This window comes from Symsagittifera roscoffensis, chromosome 4 (assembly GCF_963678635.1).
Source record: "Symsagittifera roscoffensis chromosome 4, txSymRosc1.1, whole genome shotgun sequence".
NCBI classification, from domain to species: Eukaryota; Metazoa; Xenacoelomorpha; order Acoela; family Convolutidae; genus Symsagittifera; species Symsagittifera roscoffensis.
Window position 1 is genome coordinate 64,136,014 of NC_087065.1, and position 19,028 is coordinate 64,155,041.

General features: G+C 33.9%; 1 protein-coding gene across 1 annotated transcript in view; it reads left to right on the top strand.

The window, feature by feature from the left end:
* The window catches only part of LOC134844522 (uncharacterized), a 638,515-nt gene that overhangs the window by 40,449 nt on the left and 579,038 nt on the right, over positions 1-19,028 (top strand). Inside the window, exon 4 of the mRNA XM_063861242.1 lies at positions 795-901. Within this exon, the coding sequence (XP_063717312.1) occupies positions 795-901 (107 nt within the window). The remainder of the gene's footprint in view (positions 1-794; positions 902-19,028) is intronic.

Sequence of the window (19,028 nt, forward strand, 5' to 3'; positions counted from 1 at the left end):
GTCGCCAATTTAGGATAGAAAAGTGTAGAGGTACTCAGGGGCGGATCTAGGATTTTCTCGAGGGGGGGGGGGCGGATTTTCAAAAAATTTTCCAAAATTTTGACGACCTTTTTTTTAGGTCGACGAAATTGATTTTTCGAGCTCTCCCAAAGCACTGTTTGACCCCTATTTTGGCGAAACTTTCTGCGCCGCAGGCAAATTTTTGAAAAAACAGTCAAAAAAGCCGTTTTTGGGCACTTTTTGAAAAATTTTGACAAAAAAATCGCGTTTTTTTGGCGCGCGCTCCCCCTCAAAGTTAGTATATATTGGCGCCGAAGGCGCCTTTAAAAAATTTTAGGGTGGGTCTGCCAAAAATGGATTTCTGAAAAAGTATCAAAGGGGGGACCCTTTGGGTCGGCAGGGGGTCGAATCCCTGAGGGGGGGGGGGCGTCCACCCCCCCTAAATCCGCTTCTGGAGGTACTTAGGGTAATGGCAAAGCATTGGCATTAAGATTGATATATGTTTTAAGTGTAGTCACAACAAATATTTTCCATATATTACAGATAAAGGAAATCTTCGTTTTGTAAGAGGTTTGAAATATCTGGGTGACTATTTTGTACGCGCTGCTCTCGTCATTCCGTGGTTCGTTTTTGACGCAGCATCTTTTTAGAGCATAAGAATTCTGTGAATTAATGATATGATACTTTTGCCTTTTTTCGTTATTCAAAAGGCTAGCCGTTTTTGACAGAACTCAATGTCAAAACATACAATGTTTGTTCAGTTTGTTGGTTGTAGTTACACAAAAGAGTTTCAGGTCGCAGAAGGTCACGATGGTGTGTGGCTGTTCCGCCATGATCTTCACTCTCTACTCGGTCCCCTCTGGCATGGCTGCACTACTCCAGATGTTCCAGCCAGCCTCAGGTAGATCATTTTTAAATAAGAACAAAACTACAGTAGAAGTAAAAACACAGAAACATTGTAAAAACAGAACATTACAGTAAGTACAGGAACATTAGTACAAAAATAACCCTACAAAATGAATGAAATAACCAAAAAACTGAATTTAGTCTGAACCAAGCGTGTAACAGAGGTTCTTCGAATAAAACTGAACAGCTCGTATGTTGGTCCTCTCGTGGATAAATCATATAAACTTAGTAGCAAGAGTAGCAAGAAGACCGGAATGCTCATGTCACATAAATCGTTGCAATGGAAACTTTTGAAAAGTTTTATTTATCTTCTACTTTTTATGGTAAAAATTTGGGTAGTTATCTATGACAACGAGAGCAAGTTGAAATGAACGAACATATACAAACTGGTAAAGCTAAACTAAACAAAGGGCAAATGAGACTCACTCTTTATTTTGACTCACCACATAATTTATCTTAAAAATATTCAGACCATTTTTGACCACTAAAATACCCAATTTAAAATTTTAATGAACAGGAAGGCTTTATTTTGGCTTTTCAATGGACTCTTTACGGGTCATAGCTCACGTATCATAGACCATACGACGCCATAAACAAGGTATGACCCAAAAAAATTGTCGTGGCGCTTGACAAAAATTACGCTCTATAAAGAAAGTTCCTCACCCAGGAGACATTTTGTTGAGTTTTGGCGGAACGCATTAAAATGGTCAATAATATCTGCGTCTCAATTGGTCTTTCGTAGTGATATTTAACCAGAAGCATAGTACAATGTTCATTGGAAGAGAAATGCATGGTTGCAATATTTCTCTTTTCTGATGAGGTTTTTCAGTAGCGCCCGTGTTGAACCGCTGATTCATTGTTAAAAATTTCAGCCATACATCAGCAATGATTCCGCTATGATCCAGCGCTAAAAACTACAATTTTAATAAGCGCTGGATCCAGTGGTATAACATCGCTGAATCAACGCCAATTCAATACAGGTTTTAAAGATGTTTGCAAAGCTGAATAGTAGTTAAAATGGCGCTGATCAAAATATCTCACAAGACCTTTTTTGACCTTATTAAATTTAGGAAGCATTTTGAAGCATTTTGCGGTTAAATTTTGCTCATTTTGGTTTGCAGTGCAAAAAATTGCGCCAATTAAAACGTTAACTTTCGAACTTTGATTGCCAGTTTTGGTAAAATATATTCGAAGTAGTCGGCAGTAAGTTGCGGTAAAATTTGGCTGAAAAATTGAATTAAAGTTTGTACTTCATTGTGGATAAAATTTTTTGCAAATTTCACCAGATAATATTTTCCCATCAACCAAACTTCCTCCCGTCAGTTAAATGAAGGTTAAGCGAAGAAAGTCACGGAATTCTTGCGCTCGGGGTGTTTTTTTTCTCCAGACAAATTTCAACTTTTCAACAGCATTTTTTGACGGAGTTTTTATATCATTCTGAAGGTACAGTTGTCCTGAGCTCATGTTTAACAAATTTTTGTTTCACCTGTGATCATTTTTGTATGTTATGTGGGTTTAAAGATTGCCTATTTGGCCAATTGGGGATAATTAACGCGCAATGTAAATCGTGCTGTTAACGACGCGTTAGCGGAGATTTAATCCGTATTAGAAATTATTCCAAATTAGATAATGCATGCTCTTTGTTCTACTTTTTACTTTTAACACTTATATTTAATAGTATATACCAAATATCTTGTTGTATTAACTAGCTTGTGGGATGATGCTTTTCAAAAAAAAATCATCATAATTATTTTTTGATTTTTTTTTTTATATTTCATCAATCATTTTATTTTAAATTACTTTAAAGATATTAAAACGCAGTCCAAATATTCAAGATTTTGCCCTGATAACAGCGGTTTTTTTAAATATCAAATGAAAAAAAGATATCGATCGTTTTTTTTTCAAAAAAATTTCCTTAATATTTTTTGCTAATGGTCGCATAAAAATAAAAGCTGGAAGTAATAAAACAAAAATAAACCAATAAATAAAAAATATTCATGTTGAGATCTTTAATTGTAGTAAAGTGATTGTTGATTCAGGCGTAATTTATAAAAAAAAATAAAATTTCATTAAAAGGGGTCACATCGTAATTGATGCCGTTATTTTTTTGAGCTCTTTTCTATTCTACAGGCAAGTAATTAACTGAAGTAGCTACCAAATGACTTTACCCAAACTGTGTTCACTGAGGTTTTCCAGAGAACGATTTTTTTCCAGTGAGAGAAAAATTATGTTGTGTGATATTTGTATGACTGAAATAAACACAAAAACAAAACTGAGAAAAATTATTTTAAATAACTAATTTTATCATTTTGTTCATCAGGTTGTTTTATCATGAGGTTGAAAATTCAGTTTTGAAAATTTTGCTTTTTGTAATTTCAAGCGAGTATAGCAAGAAAAAATTTAGGTTGACCTCAGCCAATTCTAATTTTATCGTTACTTGACTCGGAAGAGAGGCCTTTTTATTTGCGATTCATGATAAATTTTCAAAAGTTTTTCTCATTTTTTTTAGAAAAACCAATTTAAAATTTCTAAATTTTTGAGTTTTAGTCTAATTTTGAGCAATTCTAGCGACGAGTAGCTCTTTAAAGGGAGAATTTTGGGTATGGGGGGAGGACGTGTACTCACCTTTCAAAACTATTATACACCAAGGAAAAGGGCAACAAACCCCCACTTACCCGCTAAATCAGTTACTGCCTCAAATTTTGTTCTCCGTTTTTTCTTCTTTCTCTAATTTTCGAAGACGATTGTTATTAACTATGCATTATTCAAAATTTCTACGCGTTATTTTTGTTGCCGCGTCACACCACGAACACAAATGACAAAAACAACCCATATTTGAAAAAACACTCACACAAAAATTTAAAACAGTACTATTAATCAAAAAACTAATCCTTCAATATCAACCCGCTATCCTTGTTGTTATTTTTAATATATGTATCTATAAATATCTACGTTTGCTTTGTTTTTTTTTCAGTTTGGTTGTCTCCTATTAACGGAAACGGTAATTTAATAAGCATGTGTAGAATCCACCATATTATCTTCACTTCCAAAATTGTGCAGCATTTCAATCCGATATTGCAATCGCCCAGAGTTTTGCAAATCGCTTTCCAAATATTAGTTTTTTGATGATTATCTTCACTAATCATCAAATTTGATCATTGTTCCGCAATTTGAAATGAAAAGCGAGGTACTTTTGTCTTCGGATGTGTTTTAGAATTTTTTCTTTCTAACAATTTCGAAACTGAATGTTGCTTTGTGCATTTGCAGCATTACTGCATTGAATTGAGATTGTTTCCACTAAAATTGAGAAGGAATTTTGTCTCTGGAGCCTTTTATTTTTTTCCCACGCAAAATCAGGTTCCAAAATTATTAATCGGAATAAGCCGAGATTTAAATCCCTTTTCCTCAGGCATTTTACTCCTCAGCAACCAAAAGCTCCCTGCATTTTTGACTCTTTTTTTTCAAAAATTTGATTGCGCAGAAATTTTGGTCAAAATATGGTCTTCATGGTGTTCTGGAAGCGCTCCGAAAATCTATTTGGACGACTAAAAAACAGTTCAACAAAATTTTCAAAACTTTCTCGTCGAGAAAATCCTAGATCCGCCCCCTGATTCTGTGCTACTTGCATATTTAAACCAGTTATCCTTGTTTTGACTTTAGATGTACTTTAAAGCATTTTCTGGACAATCGAGATTTTAGTTCTAGACATGTAAGTGATCCGATGACTGTAAATGATTTTATGTCCAAATTTTCTGCCCTTTAAAACCTGCTGCGACCATGCAATTAGATTGCGGTCTGACATGGGGCTTGAACTTCAATGAATTTGTGCACGGATTGTTTTTTTCTCCAGACAAATTTATTCCACCTGAGATCATTTTTTTGCAAATTCATGGGGGTTTAAAAGTTGGCGGTTTGGCCAATTTAGGATAATGCGCGCTATTTTTTTGTGCCATTAATGTGTAAGCGAAGGTTTAATCCGTCTTAGAAACTGTTGCAAAGTGAATTGAGGCATGCAATTTGATATAATTAATTTTTAAGACGGATTAAACCTTCGCTTACACATTAATGGCACAAAAAAATAGCGCGGCAAAAAAAATTGAGGCATGCAATTTGATATAATTAATTTTTAATTATGCTAAATGTTGAACTTCGCTTTATATAGAGTGTGGAAAAACTTTACTTTCCATTTTTTTTTTACATTTTACTTACATTTTCGGGAAAAAAATTGAAAGAAAAATTCAAATTTTTTTGAACGTTTCGTCAATTTTTTCTAAAGCAAACACCACAATATAGAATTTAAAGAGCACTCGGAACAATCGGGTTTCGCCCTGATACAAGCAGTCTTGTTAGTATTATCCAATCATTTATTATTATCCAGCCGAAATAAAATAAGAAGAAAATTTTGAACAAGAAAAATGATAACAACTTAGAATTGGTTGAATCATTTCAAAAACAAGCTAGCTTTGGAAATCAATTGAAATCAGTCAAAAGTTGTCCACGCTGAAAGTTGGTCCAACAAACGGAAATGTTTTACCCGACACACAATGACAAACTTATTGATTCTTTTAAGGAATTCGAATCATAAATCTTCAGTCTAATATGTCACTAGCCGAACCGGGATTTTGTCTGTTAAGTTTAAATCAGCTTGGAGAAGACACTCACGTGGCCAAAAATTAAAAACAGAATTAGACTCATTTTTCAAAAAATAGCAAAATGATGAGCACATGAAAATAATTGCCTGGTTCATGCCATGTGAGTTATGACTGGGGCGTAACTCATAGAGTAATTTCGGATAGGGTACACCGTCTGCTCGTCACGCTATCTTATTTTCGGCCGGATAGATTCGTGCAACTTCTTAGTCTAATACCGATCCTAATCTTACTCTTATACTATCTAGTCTCAGGTTGTTTAACTAGTCTCTGCTAGGCTCAATAGATCTAGGGTATACTGGTTTATTGCGGCTGCTGAAGTGCTCGGGAGAGTCCAACTAATTTCTAAGTTAAATTCAAATCTCTCTGGTGCTGAAATTACAAGTAACTTCAGCACTTACAAATAAGTGGGTTGTTAGTTAGATGGATCATGATTGGTTAATATTAAATACTTTACATTGGTAAAACATTTAATTTATCCAATCATAAAATATAGTTTAGATCAGGTTCCACCCATCCGGGTTTTACAGTGTTTTTTAGAACAGTTCTTCTGTAGTTCAAGGATGGATGATGGACGTTGGTATTTGGCGAACATCACAATTTTCTTTCGCTTCTCCTTGTGACAACGACTGAGTCTTTGCAACAAAACCAATTCTGATTTCAGAATGGTTGGCTATGTCAGGTTTTTCTGTTCTTCAGGGAGAACTTCCTTTGTATCTGATCTAGCTTGGGAATGGCGTGGAGATTGTGCGTGGAGGGGATGCCTGATTACTCGGATCTGTACGTATACTTGAACATCGAGGTGGTCATTGGTCTAGTTCAATGAAGTCCTTTTCTGCGAAGTCAAGTCGTACTCTAAATCCTTTGAGTTGTGATTGTGAGTGGCATATCGATTGTAGTTGGTCATTCTCTCTCGAGTGTAGTGAGGTCGTCTTGTCTTTTGATGTTCGTCCTTGGTGTTGTATTCTGATCTATATATTGCATCATGTGATTTTACATTTTATAAAACTTTTATTAGTTTAATATTTTTTAATCATGATTTTAGTTAGTTGTTTTCACAAAAGCTTTTTGTTTTAGTTCGGTTATTTTGAAGAGTTACTCACCCTTGAGTAGCTCTTATTAAAAATAAAGGTGTGGTCACAAAGCGTGGATGTAGCGCGGTGGGTTAGGCCGGCTATAGAGCATGCTCAGGACGTCCTTTCCTGGTGGGTTAGGCCAGGTTTGGGAGTATGATTTCATGCGGTTTTTGTGAGGGGTCCTGTTATGTGACAACGTTTTATGTTGGGTTTGTTGTGGTTTTACTTATGTTTCTTTGGTTGTGTCCTTTTTTCAAAAATCAAATTGTTTGTGGTATGGGTTTGTCTTTCGACTTTTTTGTGTTTTATTATTTCTTTCTAAGACTTTATAATAGTCTTCAAAAGAATAAATTATCCAGTTTTAAACTGGGTTAATCCGGTTTGGGTACCGTTGGTTTCCTTTTCTTAGTCATGCTGTTATTCTATGATTTGTGGTATTTAGTAAGCTGCGTTGGTTAGTTTTGTTTAGTATATGATTCCTCTCCAACCGGGTTAAAGGAAAGTTTGAAACTTGTTATCGTGTGTTAGAGTTATTGAGTGTGAAAACTTGAAACTGAAATTCATTATTTTAAACAATTCTTCGTGGGCGAGCTGTGCGAGTATGGATAGAATTTCTGTGCGAGTGAATGAAAATATCAAAAGGTTAGTACTGCAATTGCATTTTATTAATTTACTGCATAGAATTTGGAAATTTACTGCTAGTAATGGGGGAATTTTAAGATACAAATTTTCATCATATGTAGATTTACTGCTTTTGGGGGAAAATTTTATAAATTAATTTACTGCATTGGTATTGAATTTATAAATTTATATGTGTAAGAGATTAATAGAATTTTGGAAATTTGTTTGATGAAATTTGCGATTTTTATTTGTCTTTTGTGGTTTTTGTAGGTGATCGTCGGATGAAGGCTAAAAATCTAAAGAAAACATGAATAAAGAATGGTGAGTTTTTTCAATATTTTAATTAGTTAGTAATATTCATTTAATTCATACTTACCTGTTAGTCGTCGGGGAAAAAACCGTGGGGGAAGATGTCGTGAATTAGTTCTGAAGTTGTGAGTAGTTTAGCTAATATGCGGATGATATTTTTAGTTTGAAGTAGTGGCCAAAGCAATTGAAGTGCCTTAATGGTGGTTAGTTCTTCAGTGCCTACTGCAAACTCATAAGGTGTGTTTTGGATTAAGTTATATAATTTGTGGTTAAATGTAGTGTTATGGATGAATTCTAAAATGGGGATTTCTATAGGCTGTACAAACTCGTGCGGGATAAGGAAGGGTCGGGATTCTTCGGCGTTGAAGGTCTTGGTGATGGGACAGAAGATGTACATTTGGGTTATGGGGTCATAATTACGAAGAATACCATGAAGGTTAGTGTCTTTAATACAATATGTGAAATTTAGGAAATATGGTGAAGTGTATTTTGAATTGATGAATTGGAAACGATGGTGTGGTTGTCTAGAGGGTGTGTGGAGGTCAAAGTGATTTTGGATGAAACGATAGTAACTGTATGTATGTGTTTGTTTAGTTCGCAACATAATATCGTGTGAGCAGTGTAAATCTCTTTCGTGTGGTGCAAGGAAATGAAAGGTTAGTGAGAAGATTTGGAAGCGTTCTTTAAAACTTTCGTATGCTTGTGTGCTTGTTAGTGCTTCTGAAATAATGTGATCAAACTTTCGGTCAAAGATGTTTAGTGTAAATACATATGGTGTCTTGATGAAAAATTTCTCGGTGATTTGTGGATTAGCGAAGCGATCTTCATCTAAGAATTGATCTTGGTTAGCTCTTATGATGTTGTGATCGTAGTATTCTAGTGTATATTCATTAGCTCTAGGTGCAGTGTGTATTTTTAGTGATTTTTTATATCCTACGTAAGTAAATTGTCTAGCGGTGAGTGGTGTAGTTAGTCGATATAGCATGTCTTTGTTTCGGTCTGTATCGATGGAAGTGTTGGTTAAAGGTAAGCAAAGAGGGTTAGTGAAATGATAGTATGAGGTCCAAGAGAGAGTGGGCATTAAAACGTATTCGTCTACAAAGTTGCGTGTTTCGTTAGCGTCATGAGGGGTGTTTAAGGTATATTGTGGAAATGAGGGTAAAGTGATAGCTAAAAATTCTCTTGTGTTAGTATGCTGGGGGTGATTGATGTATTCACGGGCTGTTCCTGGTTTTGCTGGGAAAGGATGGTTGGGGAATTTTCTTTTAAAAGTGCGGTAAGCTCTATTAGTATTGAGTGAGGATTCAGTTGATGTGGATGATGGTGCTAATGATTCAGTATAATTTGAAGAGGGTGTAGGAGGATTGGTTGAATTTGTAGTGGAGGAGATTTGGTTTATGGTCGGGGTGTTAAGGTGGTAGGGTTGTTGTTGGAGGGTAATAAAATTGTCTAGCTCTGGTGAGATTCGGGGGGTATCTGGAGATGATTGGTCAGAGTGGTATGAGGAGTAGGTTGGGGTAACTTGGGAAGCATAAGAGGGTGTAGGAGTGATGGGGTCAGGGTTATTTGACAATATGGGTTGAAAGGGAGGTTGAGAAAAATGAGAAGGGTTATGGAAATTATTGGATGGAGATGGTTCTGAGTCGGCAAATTCATCGGGGGTTTCAATATTCGGGTTATTTAGCTGTGAGATGGAGTATAAAACTGAAATTTGTGAGTTAGTGTCGGAATTCATGCCTGATGTTACATTGCTAGATGGAAAATCGGGTGGCGGAAAAGCAAAAAGTGGGATTATTGGGATTGAAGAGGTAAGGTTGGTTGGATGGGAATTTGATCGATGGAGTGATCCAAGTTGGCGGCTCATCGTGGGCTAAAAAAATTATTATTTTGAGATTGAAAAGCGGTGGTATGGGGTTGTTCAATAATTTGTTCATAAGTGTTATCATCGTGTGATTGATGTGTCATTATATGCTGTACGGGACTTTGTGATGTGCTGAGTCTAAAATTTGGATTATGTGTGATTGCTAAATTTCGAAAATTTCGTGGGACTAGGGATAGTGGATGGTTATTTGGCAGGGGTGGCAATTGTGGTGCCGTTGGCTGTGTGTCTACATTGTTATGTTCTTCGTCGTATGTATTTTGTCGTGTTGTTATTTTTGTGTTATATTCTTTTATTTGTGCGTCTAAAAGAATTTTGTTTATAGATGTGGAAAAGATTCCAAAAAATCCTGCAAAGAGTATGCGTGCTACACTTGCTTGTCTGTTTACTTGTGTGTGTATAGCACATGTATTGTAGATTCCTTTTAAGAGTGAGAAAAGAAATCCAATAAAGTTAAACATTGCGTATAAAATAGTCAATTTTTCTAAGATGTAGTAGGGCCATCCTAGAAAATCTAGGATCTCATTTTTGAGTGTAACAAAGCTAAAAATGTTGATTGGTGATATATCTTGGGGACGGTATTTTTCGCCGTTTAGATATATATAATCTTTAATGTCTTTAAAATATCCGCTATAGTCTTGTGTGTAGATATCGGCAAATCCTGCGGTTTCTGCAAGTTTGCGTAAGTTTTGGTCAATTGATTGTCTTTGTATAGTGTCCATTTGTGTTAGTAACTCTTGGAATTGTTGTGTTCTAATGTGATGTTGAATATCTGATTTTGAATAGATTCCTATTGATTGTAAGTCTATATTTGGGTTTCGAGCGATAGCGCGAATGCTTTCTGGTGAAAATTTTTTGAGTGATTGCATTAATGTGGGGTATGGAGTGAGAAGATAATATTTATTTTCATCAGGGTTTAGTTGTACTACATTGTGGCTATTTTCTGATCCACATGGGACTGCGGTATCCCAGAAATAGGTTCTTCGTGAAAGTGTATCCACGAAATGTACTTTATTCTTATAAAAGATAGGGATTCTTTTATAACATCGTTTATCTTCAAAAACGTATAGTGGTGATACTTTTTTAGTACAAGTATAAAACCATAAGATGTTTCCTTCATAGTCTAAAAAATTTGATCTATTTCCTGATAATAAATATCCTGCGTAGGGTATTTTTAATACTGCTAGTGCAAGTGATTGTAATATTTGTGTTCGTTCTAATTCGCATAGTTGATGTAGTGTTTCTAATTCGGAGAGTGACATTTCTTGAAAAATGCGGCTAATTGTATAGTCTAGTTTCATATCCAAATGAATATCATAGTGGATATTACCAAAATATGTGGTATTCATTAGTGATAATTCTTGTAAGCGTGTGCTTCTGGTGTCATAAGGTTTTAGATGTCCACCAGGTTGTCCGTTGCTTTTTTCAAAATTAACTGGTATATAAGATGTTCCTTCGTTTAGAGGATGACCTGTGGCATATGGGTCGATTTTTACTTTTCCAGTGGTCATGTCGAATCCTTTTTCATATTCAACTAAAATTTCAGAGTATTGTGTTCTGTGAAGTGGATTTCTGTATTTACATGCAAGTTCTGTTTCTTGATATATTTGAAAACGTGTCAATTTATTTTCTATGTTATCTATGTTTCTAAAATCGGAACTTAGTTTTCGTGATGGATGGACTTGTTCGTAAGGAATTGATTGTATGAAATATTTTTCGTGAAATTTTATCATACGAGCGTGTATTTTTGCTACTTGAAATGTTGTACATGTGTCTTCGGGGAACCAAACAATTGTTGCTTGTGTTCTTGTTGTAGGGTCGCAATATCCTTGATCGTTTTTACAAGGTAGTCGGATTCCTTGATAGATCATTGTATTATCAGATAAATCTCGTGTGAGTTGTATTTTTTCGAGTTGTATTTTCCAATCGAAAAACATTATTTCTTGATATCCTTTATTTTTTGTGTCTGCTTTGCAGTTTGATGGGTTATTTATACCAATGTGTGGTATCCAATGTTTATCATGTAGGTCATATGTTAATCGTCCGTGTGCGCCGTTATACGGGTATTTTTCGTCTAGTTTTATATGTCCTTGGTGTCTTTCAAGTTGTGATTGATGTACAGAGTCTGAAAAAACTTGAAAATTAACTAATTTTCTTTGGGAATTTTTATTTTGTGTGATGTTTAGTCTAAGTAATTCATTTTTACAATCGTCGGGATTGAGATGTAAAAGACGTTCTATATTACTTTGATAGAATGATTCATGGTCAAGTCGGTTTTTGTTTCCGTTCGAGACTTGTGAACAATGTACTTTCTTTTCGGAAAATGTTGCTGTGAATTTATAACCTGTAACTGTTGTAGCTCGGGCTTTTGAGTAGAGTGTTGCTATTATATCTGTGGTTTCTATAGCTTGTGGTTCTGTTTCACATTGTGATACTTGATTGATTGCATATTTATGTAGTGTTTTTTGTTCATTTTCTTCGCAATCGTAATGTGTTACTAATAAATCTTGTGGTCCTGTACGAGGTGAAGGGTTTATGTTTTGAATTGAAGTTACTAGAAAAAGGAGTTGGAGAAAATTTAATAATTTTAGAATATACATGTGTATGATAATCCTGAGTATGGATTATAAAATGTAATGTAACCAATTGTGTTTTTGGTGTATCTGTCGTATTTATATATTACTTCGGTAGTTATAAACGGTGGTGGTAGTGATTGAGCTGTGATGTTAGGTGGATTTAATGGGTAGGGATGTTGTGTAATATTGTTTAATTTAACTGTGATTTCAAACTTTAATTGTAAACTGTTTTGTTGGAGTATTTGAATATTGTGATCACGGATATCGTTGTGAATATCTTGGCGATATTGTAATCTATTAAGTGCCCAGTTATGAAGGCGGTTACTTTCTTGATGTTGTCCAAATAATGGTGGAGGTGCTGTGAATGTATTCCAATCTAATCTTAAAGGAATATTTACTGAAGATTGTTCTCGATATCTGGCGTCGAGATTATTTGGAAAATTTAAGTTAAAGGGTAGTGGTGAAAATTGACTTGTTGATGGTGTTGATGGTAGTGATAGTGTTTCTGGTAGTGATGAGGATGTTGTTGTATCCGTAGAAATATCTATGGGGTCATTGGCTAAATTTGGTTCACCTTGTGTAAATGAATGTGTAGTCCAATATGGTAGTCGTGATGTTAGGTTTGGGGGGTTAAAAGGGTTTTCTCGTATTTGTTCAGATGTTGGTGTTGAACCTAAGTAGTCTGAAGGTAGACTTGAAGTGCTTCGTTGTGAAAGAAGTGTAGGGGTTTCTGGTGTGATACCAGTGGTGTTTTCTGGAGTAGTTTGTGTTGGGGATTGAGGTATATCAAAATGAACTCGGGGAGTTTGAAAATTTCTATTTCGTCGAGGATGTATAATTTGTCTATTTATTTCTGTTGTGTTTTGGTTTTGACTAAGGTTTCGTATTCTACTTAGTTCTTGTGGTAGTGTTGGGTAAAGATTATATGTTGGTTCACTTAGAGGTGCTTGTCGTTGAACTGGTTCTAGTGGTTCAGATAAACGAGCGTGCCGTTCTTCAAAGGTGTATGGATTGTCTTGAAAAGAAATTCGTGTAGATGTTTGAGGATTTTGAGTAGTTGAAGGTGGTGTTGGATTATCTTGGGATGATGTCGGTGAAGACTGATTTTGTGACTGTTGGGTAGCAATTTTTGATGGATTTTTGAATTGTTACTTTAGTGAGAAGGTTTATGTTTATTATAATATTCTTCTAAAAAAAGAATTAGGAAAATTGTTGCTAGGGCAAATGTGATGATTGCTTTCTTTATACATTTACATATGGTCAAAATGAGGGATGATAAAAATGTTATAAAGATTACAAACAATAGAAAAATATCAGTTCTACTGAAAATTGTTCGTATCATTTAGACAAGTTGTTAAAATCGTACCTGTGGATATATTCAAGGGTTTTGGAAAGTTGGAGGTATAGTTCAATTATTGTGTAGAAAATTAAGAAAATATTACAAAAAATTATTATGATTATTAGAAAAGATTCGATGATATCAAAAAGAAATATTATAAAAGTTTGGAGTATTGAAAAAAAATGTTTAAAATTGATAAGTATTTGAACGACTGTTTGAGAGAAAAGCATTTAAGAAATGATCTCTTGGTCGAATATTTTTTGCTGTTTGAGGCGATTTTCTAGTGTGGTCGAATTATTTATTAGTTTTTTGACAAGTGGGTTGAGTTTCGTAAAAATTTGTTGGGGGCAATTTTCATGGTGACTGGGAGGTCGTCTTTTTCTTTATTTTTGTTTGTCAAATGATCCGGGGTATGGTGAGATTTTTATACTTTAGGCTAATTAAAATTTTCATTTTGTGACTTTAGGCTAAGTTATCAAATTTGTTTTGGGGGTATTCGTGGTCTGAGTTGGGGAAATATTGTTGATCTTTGGGTTATTAGATAAGGGAGGGGTACGGTATTATGGTGATATTTATTTTAGCTGTCAAGTTGGAGTGGTTTGCTTATTTTTAACCTGGAGGTTGTAAAGTTATAGTTAGAGATGTGCCTGGAGTTCTAGATTATTCGTCTAATTGATCTTAGTTTGAGTTAGAGAAAGTGGCGGATTGGATGAATCCTATTGGTCTATTTTGAACTAGAATTATTGCGTACTTGTGAGCATGTTATTTTGAAAAAATGAAATGAAAAATGTTACGGAGGTTTCAAGATTGTGAAGTGTAAAATTTTAAAATTACTTTTTAAATTCTACTTTCTTTAATATTTTAGATTGGGGGATGAACATTTTGTAGTTTTTACGTGGTTGATTTCGGAGTCTTGTTGTTTTTCTATGTTCTGATTTGTCTATTTCTTCTTGGGGTATTATTTGTTCTGTCATTTTTCTATTTTTTCTTTGTTTTGGAGATTCTTTTTGGTTTTGCGTATTGTTTTTTGTGACGGTTGGTTTTGTGTTTTGATTTTCGGTGGGGTTATCATTTTGTTCTGTGTTTTTCAGATGTGGTTCATTTTGAACGATTTTTAATCCTGTGAAAGAATATAATTGAGTTAATTCACGGAGTGCGTATTCTTTTGGGTAATAAGGTAATAGGTTGTTTCGATGTTGAACGATTTCTTTTTTGTTTGAGTCGATAATTTTATATGTGACATCAGTGGGTTTTGCAATTATTTGGTATGGTCCTTTTCGAAGGGGTTGTAATTTTTTAGAAATTCCTTTTTGAGTATTAAAATTAGGTATTAAAACAAATGTTCCAATTTTTAAATCGGAAGCTGGTGTAAATCGTGAATTGATTTGTTCATTTATATTTTGTCTTTGTAATAATTTTTTTGTTATTTTTTGGTAAATTTCATTGTGTTTCTTATCTCTATTTAAAATCCATTCGGTGTGTGTACCGGAGGCTAATTTAAGAATTTGTGGGTGATGAAAATGATCTTCATCGTGCGTATGTAATGGTAGGTTATAACAAATTGAGTCTTTATTTGGTTGACAATAACCTTGTGCGTTTTTATGGGAATTTGCTGTAAACATTATTGGTTTGCGTGGCTTTTGGTTGAAAACCATTTCGTATGGTGACATTCCTAAAGTTGTCGTGATTTGTGAATTATATGCTAAGGGAAATAATTTTACATCTGCTGACCATTCGGTATATTTTGTATCATTTCCGTTGATGATACATCTAAGATATTCTTGTAGTGAACGGTTCATACCTTCGACTAAGCCGTTTGTCCAAGGTGCATGAGATGTACGTGGTTTGTGTTTAATGTTGTATAAATGACATAGTGTTATTATTTCATTATTTATGAATTCTGTACCATTGTCTGTGACTAAAATTTCTGGTAGTCCGAATTTTGCTATCCAGTGTTCATAGAGTGTTGTATATGCGTAATAAGCATTACAATGTGGTACTGGGTTAAGTGCTACATAGTGTGTGAATGCGTCAACAATTACCATAATGTAGGAGTTTCCTTCTGATGAGGGTGAAATTGGTCCTTTAGTATCAAATGAGATACGGTGATTAAAGTACAGACTTTGTCCTTTAAAATCTTGTTTTTGTGCTATTTGTCTTTGATTTGGGTAAGGTTTATTCAGTTGACATACTATACAATCATTGCATAGTACTTTTATCCAAATTGGTGCATTTGGGAAGTAAAAATTTTGTATAAAATTTGAATATGTTTTCTCTGATCCAGAGTGTCCTTTAATATTTTGTGTATGTGATATATTAAAAGCTATAAGAATCATACTTATAGGAAGACAGGGAACTGTAGATTCATTTAGGTTATACTCTAAAAGGTCTGTTTTTTCGTTAATTGTTGTGTTGTTAAATTTGCGAAAGTATCGGAGGAGTGTTTTATTTCCTAGAATGGTTGAATCTGCTTTGATAGGTTTAGTTTTATATTTATGCCATGATTTCAGTTGTCGAATTATTGGGTCAAGGTTTTGATATTGTTTCAGTGTTGAAATTGTAATTGTTTCTGTTGGGGGGAGAAAAATGTTTTCGATTTCTAATTTAGATAAGGGTATTGTATCAAGTGGGTCGTGAAGGTCAAAAACTTGATTTATTGTGTATTTTGAATCACTTGTTTGGGGTCCTGATAAATTTATTTTATCAGTTAAATCTTCTTTTTCAATTAGTGGAAAATGATCTTTTTTAGGCAGTTGTTGTTTTGTTCGTTTTTGTTGGGTGTTATTTTTTATCCATTGAGAATATGGGATTGGTTTGAAAGTTGAGGTTCCAAGTAAATCAACTTCATAATGATTATTTTGACAATCTAGATAAAGTGGAAAATGTTGTAAATTATTTATTTGTGATTGTTCAATATCAGTTTTTACTGCATATTTGCATTCTAATCGGGGTGATGTTTCGTTTTCTGCAAGGTAGAATTTTATATTTTTGGGTATTTCAACTGTGGTTTTTCGTGTAAGTAATTCAGGTGGTGTATTTCGACTTAATGTGTCTGGTAATGCAAGATTTTTTCCTGCAGTCCAAACTATATGTAAGTTTGGAAATTTCATTAGAATTAGTTGAAATCTGTAAACTCGGTGGTTTGGGTTAGATTTCTGTGTGAAGAGAAAAATGATTGGTTTGTGATCTGTGAATAAAACTGTGGGATGTTTTGATCCAAGTATCAGAAATTCATATTCTGTAAGTGTATAGATTATGGCTGTACATTCTCTCATTAGAGTTGAGAGTCTTAGCTCTGCTTGAGTGAATAATCGAGAGTTTGCTGATATAAGGTTCATTTTATTTGTACCATTATGTGATTGTAATAGTGCTGCGCCGATGCCAAAGTTCGAAGCATCGCACATTGCATAAAATGGTTGATCAGGGTCTGGAATTGTGTTTGAAATTTGTTCGGTTAAAAGTTTCTTTATTTCTTCGAATCGTGTTTGATGTTCTGTATTCCATTCAAAATTATTTTGTTGTCTAAGGATGTTGTAAAATGGTCGTAGATATAATTGCATTTTATAAACATATTTACTTAAAAAGTTTAACATTCCAAGGAATTCTTGGATTTTCTTTTTATTTGTTGGTGGTTGAAGTTTTTGAATAGCGTCAATGCGTGATTTCAGTGGAGTGATTGTTTTTCTTTCTATGTTATGTCCTAAGAATTTAACTTTTGTCAAAAAGAAGTGTGATTTATCGGGGGCGGCCTTCAGATTTTCGTTCTGAAGTATTTGGTGATATGTTTCTAAAACTTTGAACATTTCGTCTTTTGTTTGTGATTGCATAAAAACATCGTCTAGATAGGTGATTGCGTTTTTCTTGAGTATCAGTGGTCTAAAAATTTTGCTCATAAAAGCTGAAAATGCTGCTGGTCCTATGGATATTCCATAGAATAAGCGGTTAAATTCATATTGTTGGTTTCCGATAACAAATTGTGTTAAACGTCGTGATTGTTCATCTAGTGGCATTTGATTGTATGCACTTTTCATGTCGGCGGTTGTGAAGTATTTGCCGTTTATTTTTGTTAAAATAACTTGTATTGGTTCAATGGGCCAATTACATTTTGATTCATCTATGAGTGAATTGAGGTATCTAGCATCGAGAACGATTTTTAATGATTCTCCTTTAGCTAGAATGATAACGGGGTTGATGAATGTGTTGCCTTTTGGTTGTTCTTCTTTGTTTACTGGTGATATAATATTGTATTGTTCTAAAATATCGAGTAATCTGTTTACTTTATCATGTAAGTGAATTGGTACTTTACTTGCTCTTTGTTTTTTGAAAACTGCGTCAGGTTTTAATGGGAGATGTAGTGATGAACTTATTTTACCAACATCGAATTTTGATGTTGCATAGACTGATGAATATTTAATTAGCTGTTTGGCTAATTTTTCGAATTCGTCTTGTGTTATTTGTGAATGTTGGAAGTTAAACATTGTTAAGAATTTTTGTTGGTGCTCTGTGTAATTACTTATGTTGAATGTAGGTTTGAAATATGGAGTTTTTGTGAAATAATCCGTATTTCTGTTTTCGTTACTTATTATATTATTTATAGATAATTCTTCATTAAGAATTGTAGATTGGCATATATCTAGTAATTGGAGTATATTATTTACGCGATAGGCTTTTTCGTGTATTGGTGATATTGTAGCGTTGGTTTCACAATATCCTAAAAGTCCTAAAGGTAATGTTACTTGGTAAGGTGTGTTGTTATAAACATGTAAAGAAATTATATCTGAATTCGAATTTTTCAAATATTTTATTGAAGAGATTGTGATTTTGAAAAATTTATGAATAGGTTTGAATTCAAAATCTGACATATAAAATTTTTGTTTGTTTTGTTCTTTATCATATTGGTGAACTTGTTTGATTGAAAAATTATAGATGTTTCCTGATAGTGGTTTCAGGTGTTTTCTTTGTTGGTTATATATTGGATAGAATTTCGAAAAGAATGGTGGTTGTTTATTTAATCTTTGAAAAAATGTTAAGGATGTTTCTTTTGTTTTTGTATATTTATCTTTGATTAATATTTTACTATTTAGTATGTTAATTGTTGGTATATACTTTGAAATAAATGGTATTCCAATGATATTATATTTAATATCAGTGATATGGAATATTTGTTTGAATGGTTTATTTAAAATTTTGCTTTGCTCTATTGTTCTGGTAGGGAGGAGAAATAATTGGATTTTTCCGTAGTTTATCAATGTTGATCCTTGTGCTGTTGCTAGCTTGCTGGAGGTTTCCAGAGGTGTTAGCTTTGGGTGTAAGGATTTTATTTCATTCCATGTGGGAATGTTTATTATGTTTGATTCTGCTCCTGAATCAATTAAAAAATCTATTTCAAGGTCTGGTGGTTGAAATTCTTTATTTCTTGGGCTTTCTAAGAGAAATGGTATTGTCCAAATTTTTTCTTTGGGTTGTTCTTTTTGTATATTTTGGTAGATGTGGTTTGTATTCAAGCATTTTGTTTTGGCATTTTGATCTGGTTGTGCTGTAGTATTTTTTGCATTTGTTTCTTGCGTTGTTGGTGTGGAATTTATGGGTGTAGTGTAATGATTTTGAAGAAATTCTGATTGATTTTCATATATATGTGATGGAAAGGGTTGTTCATATATAACAGATTCATAG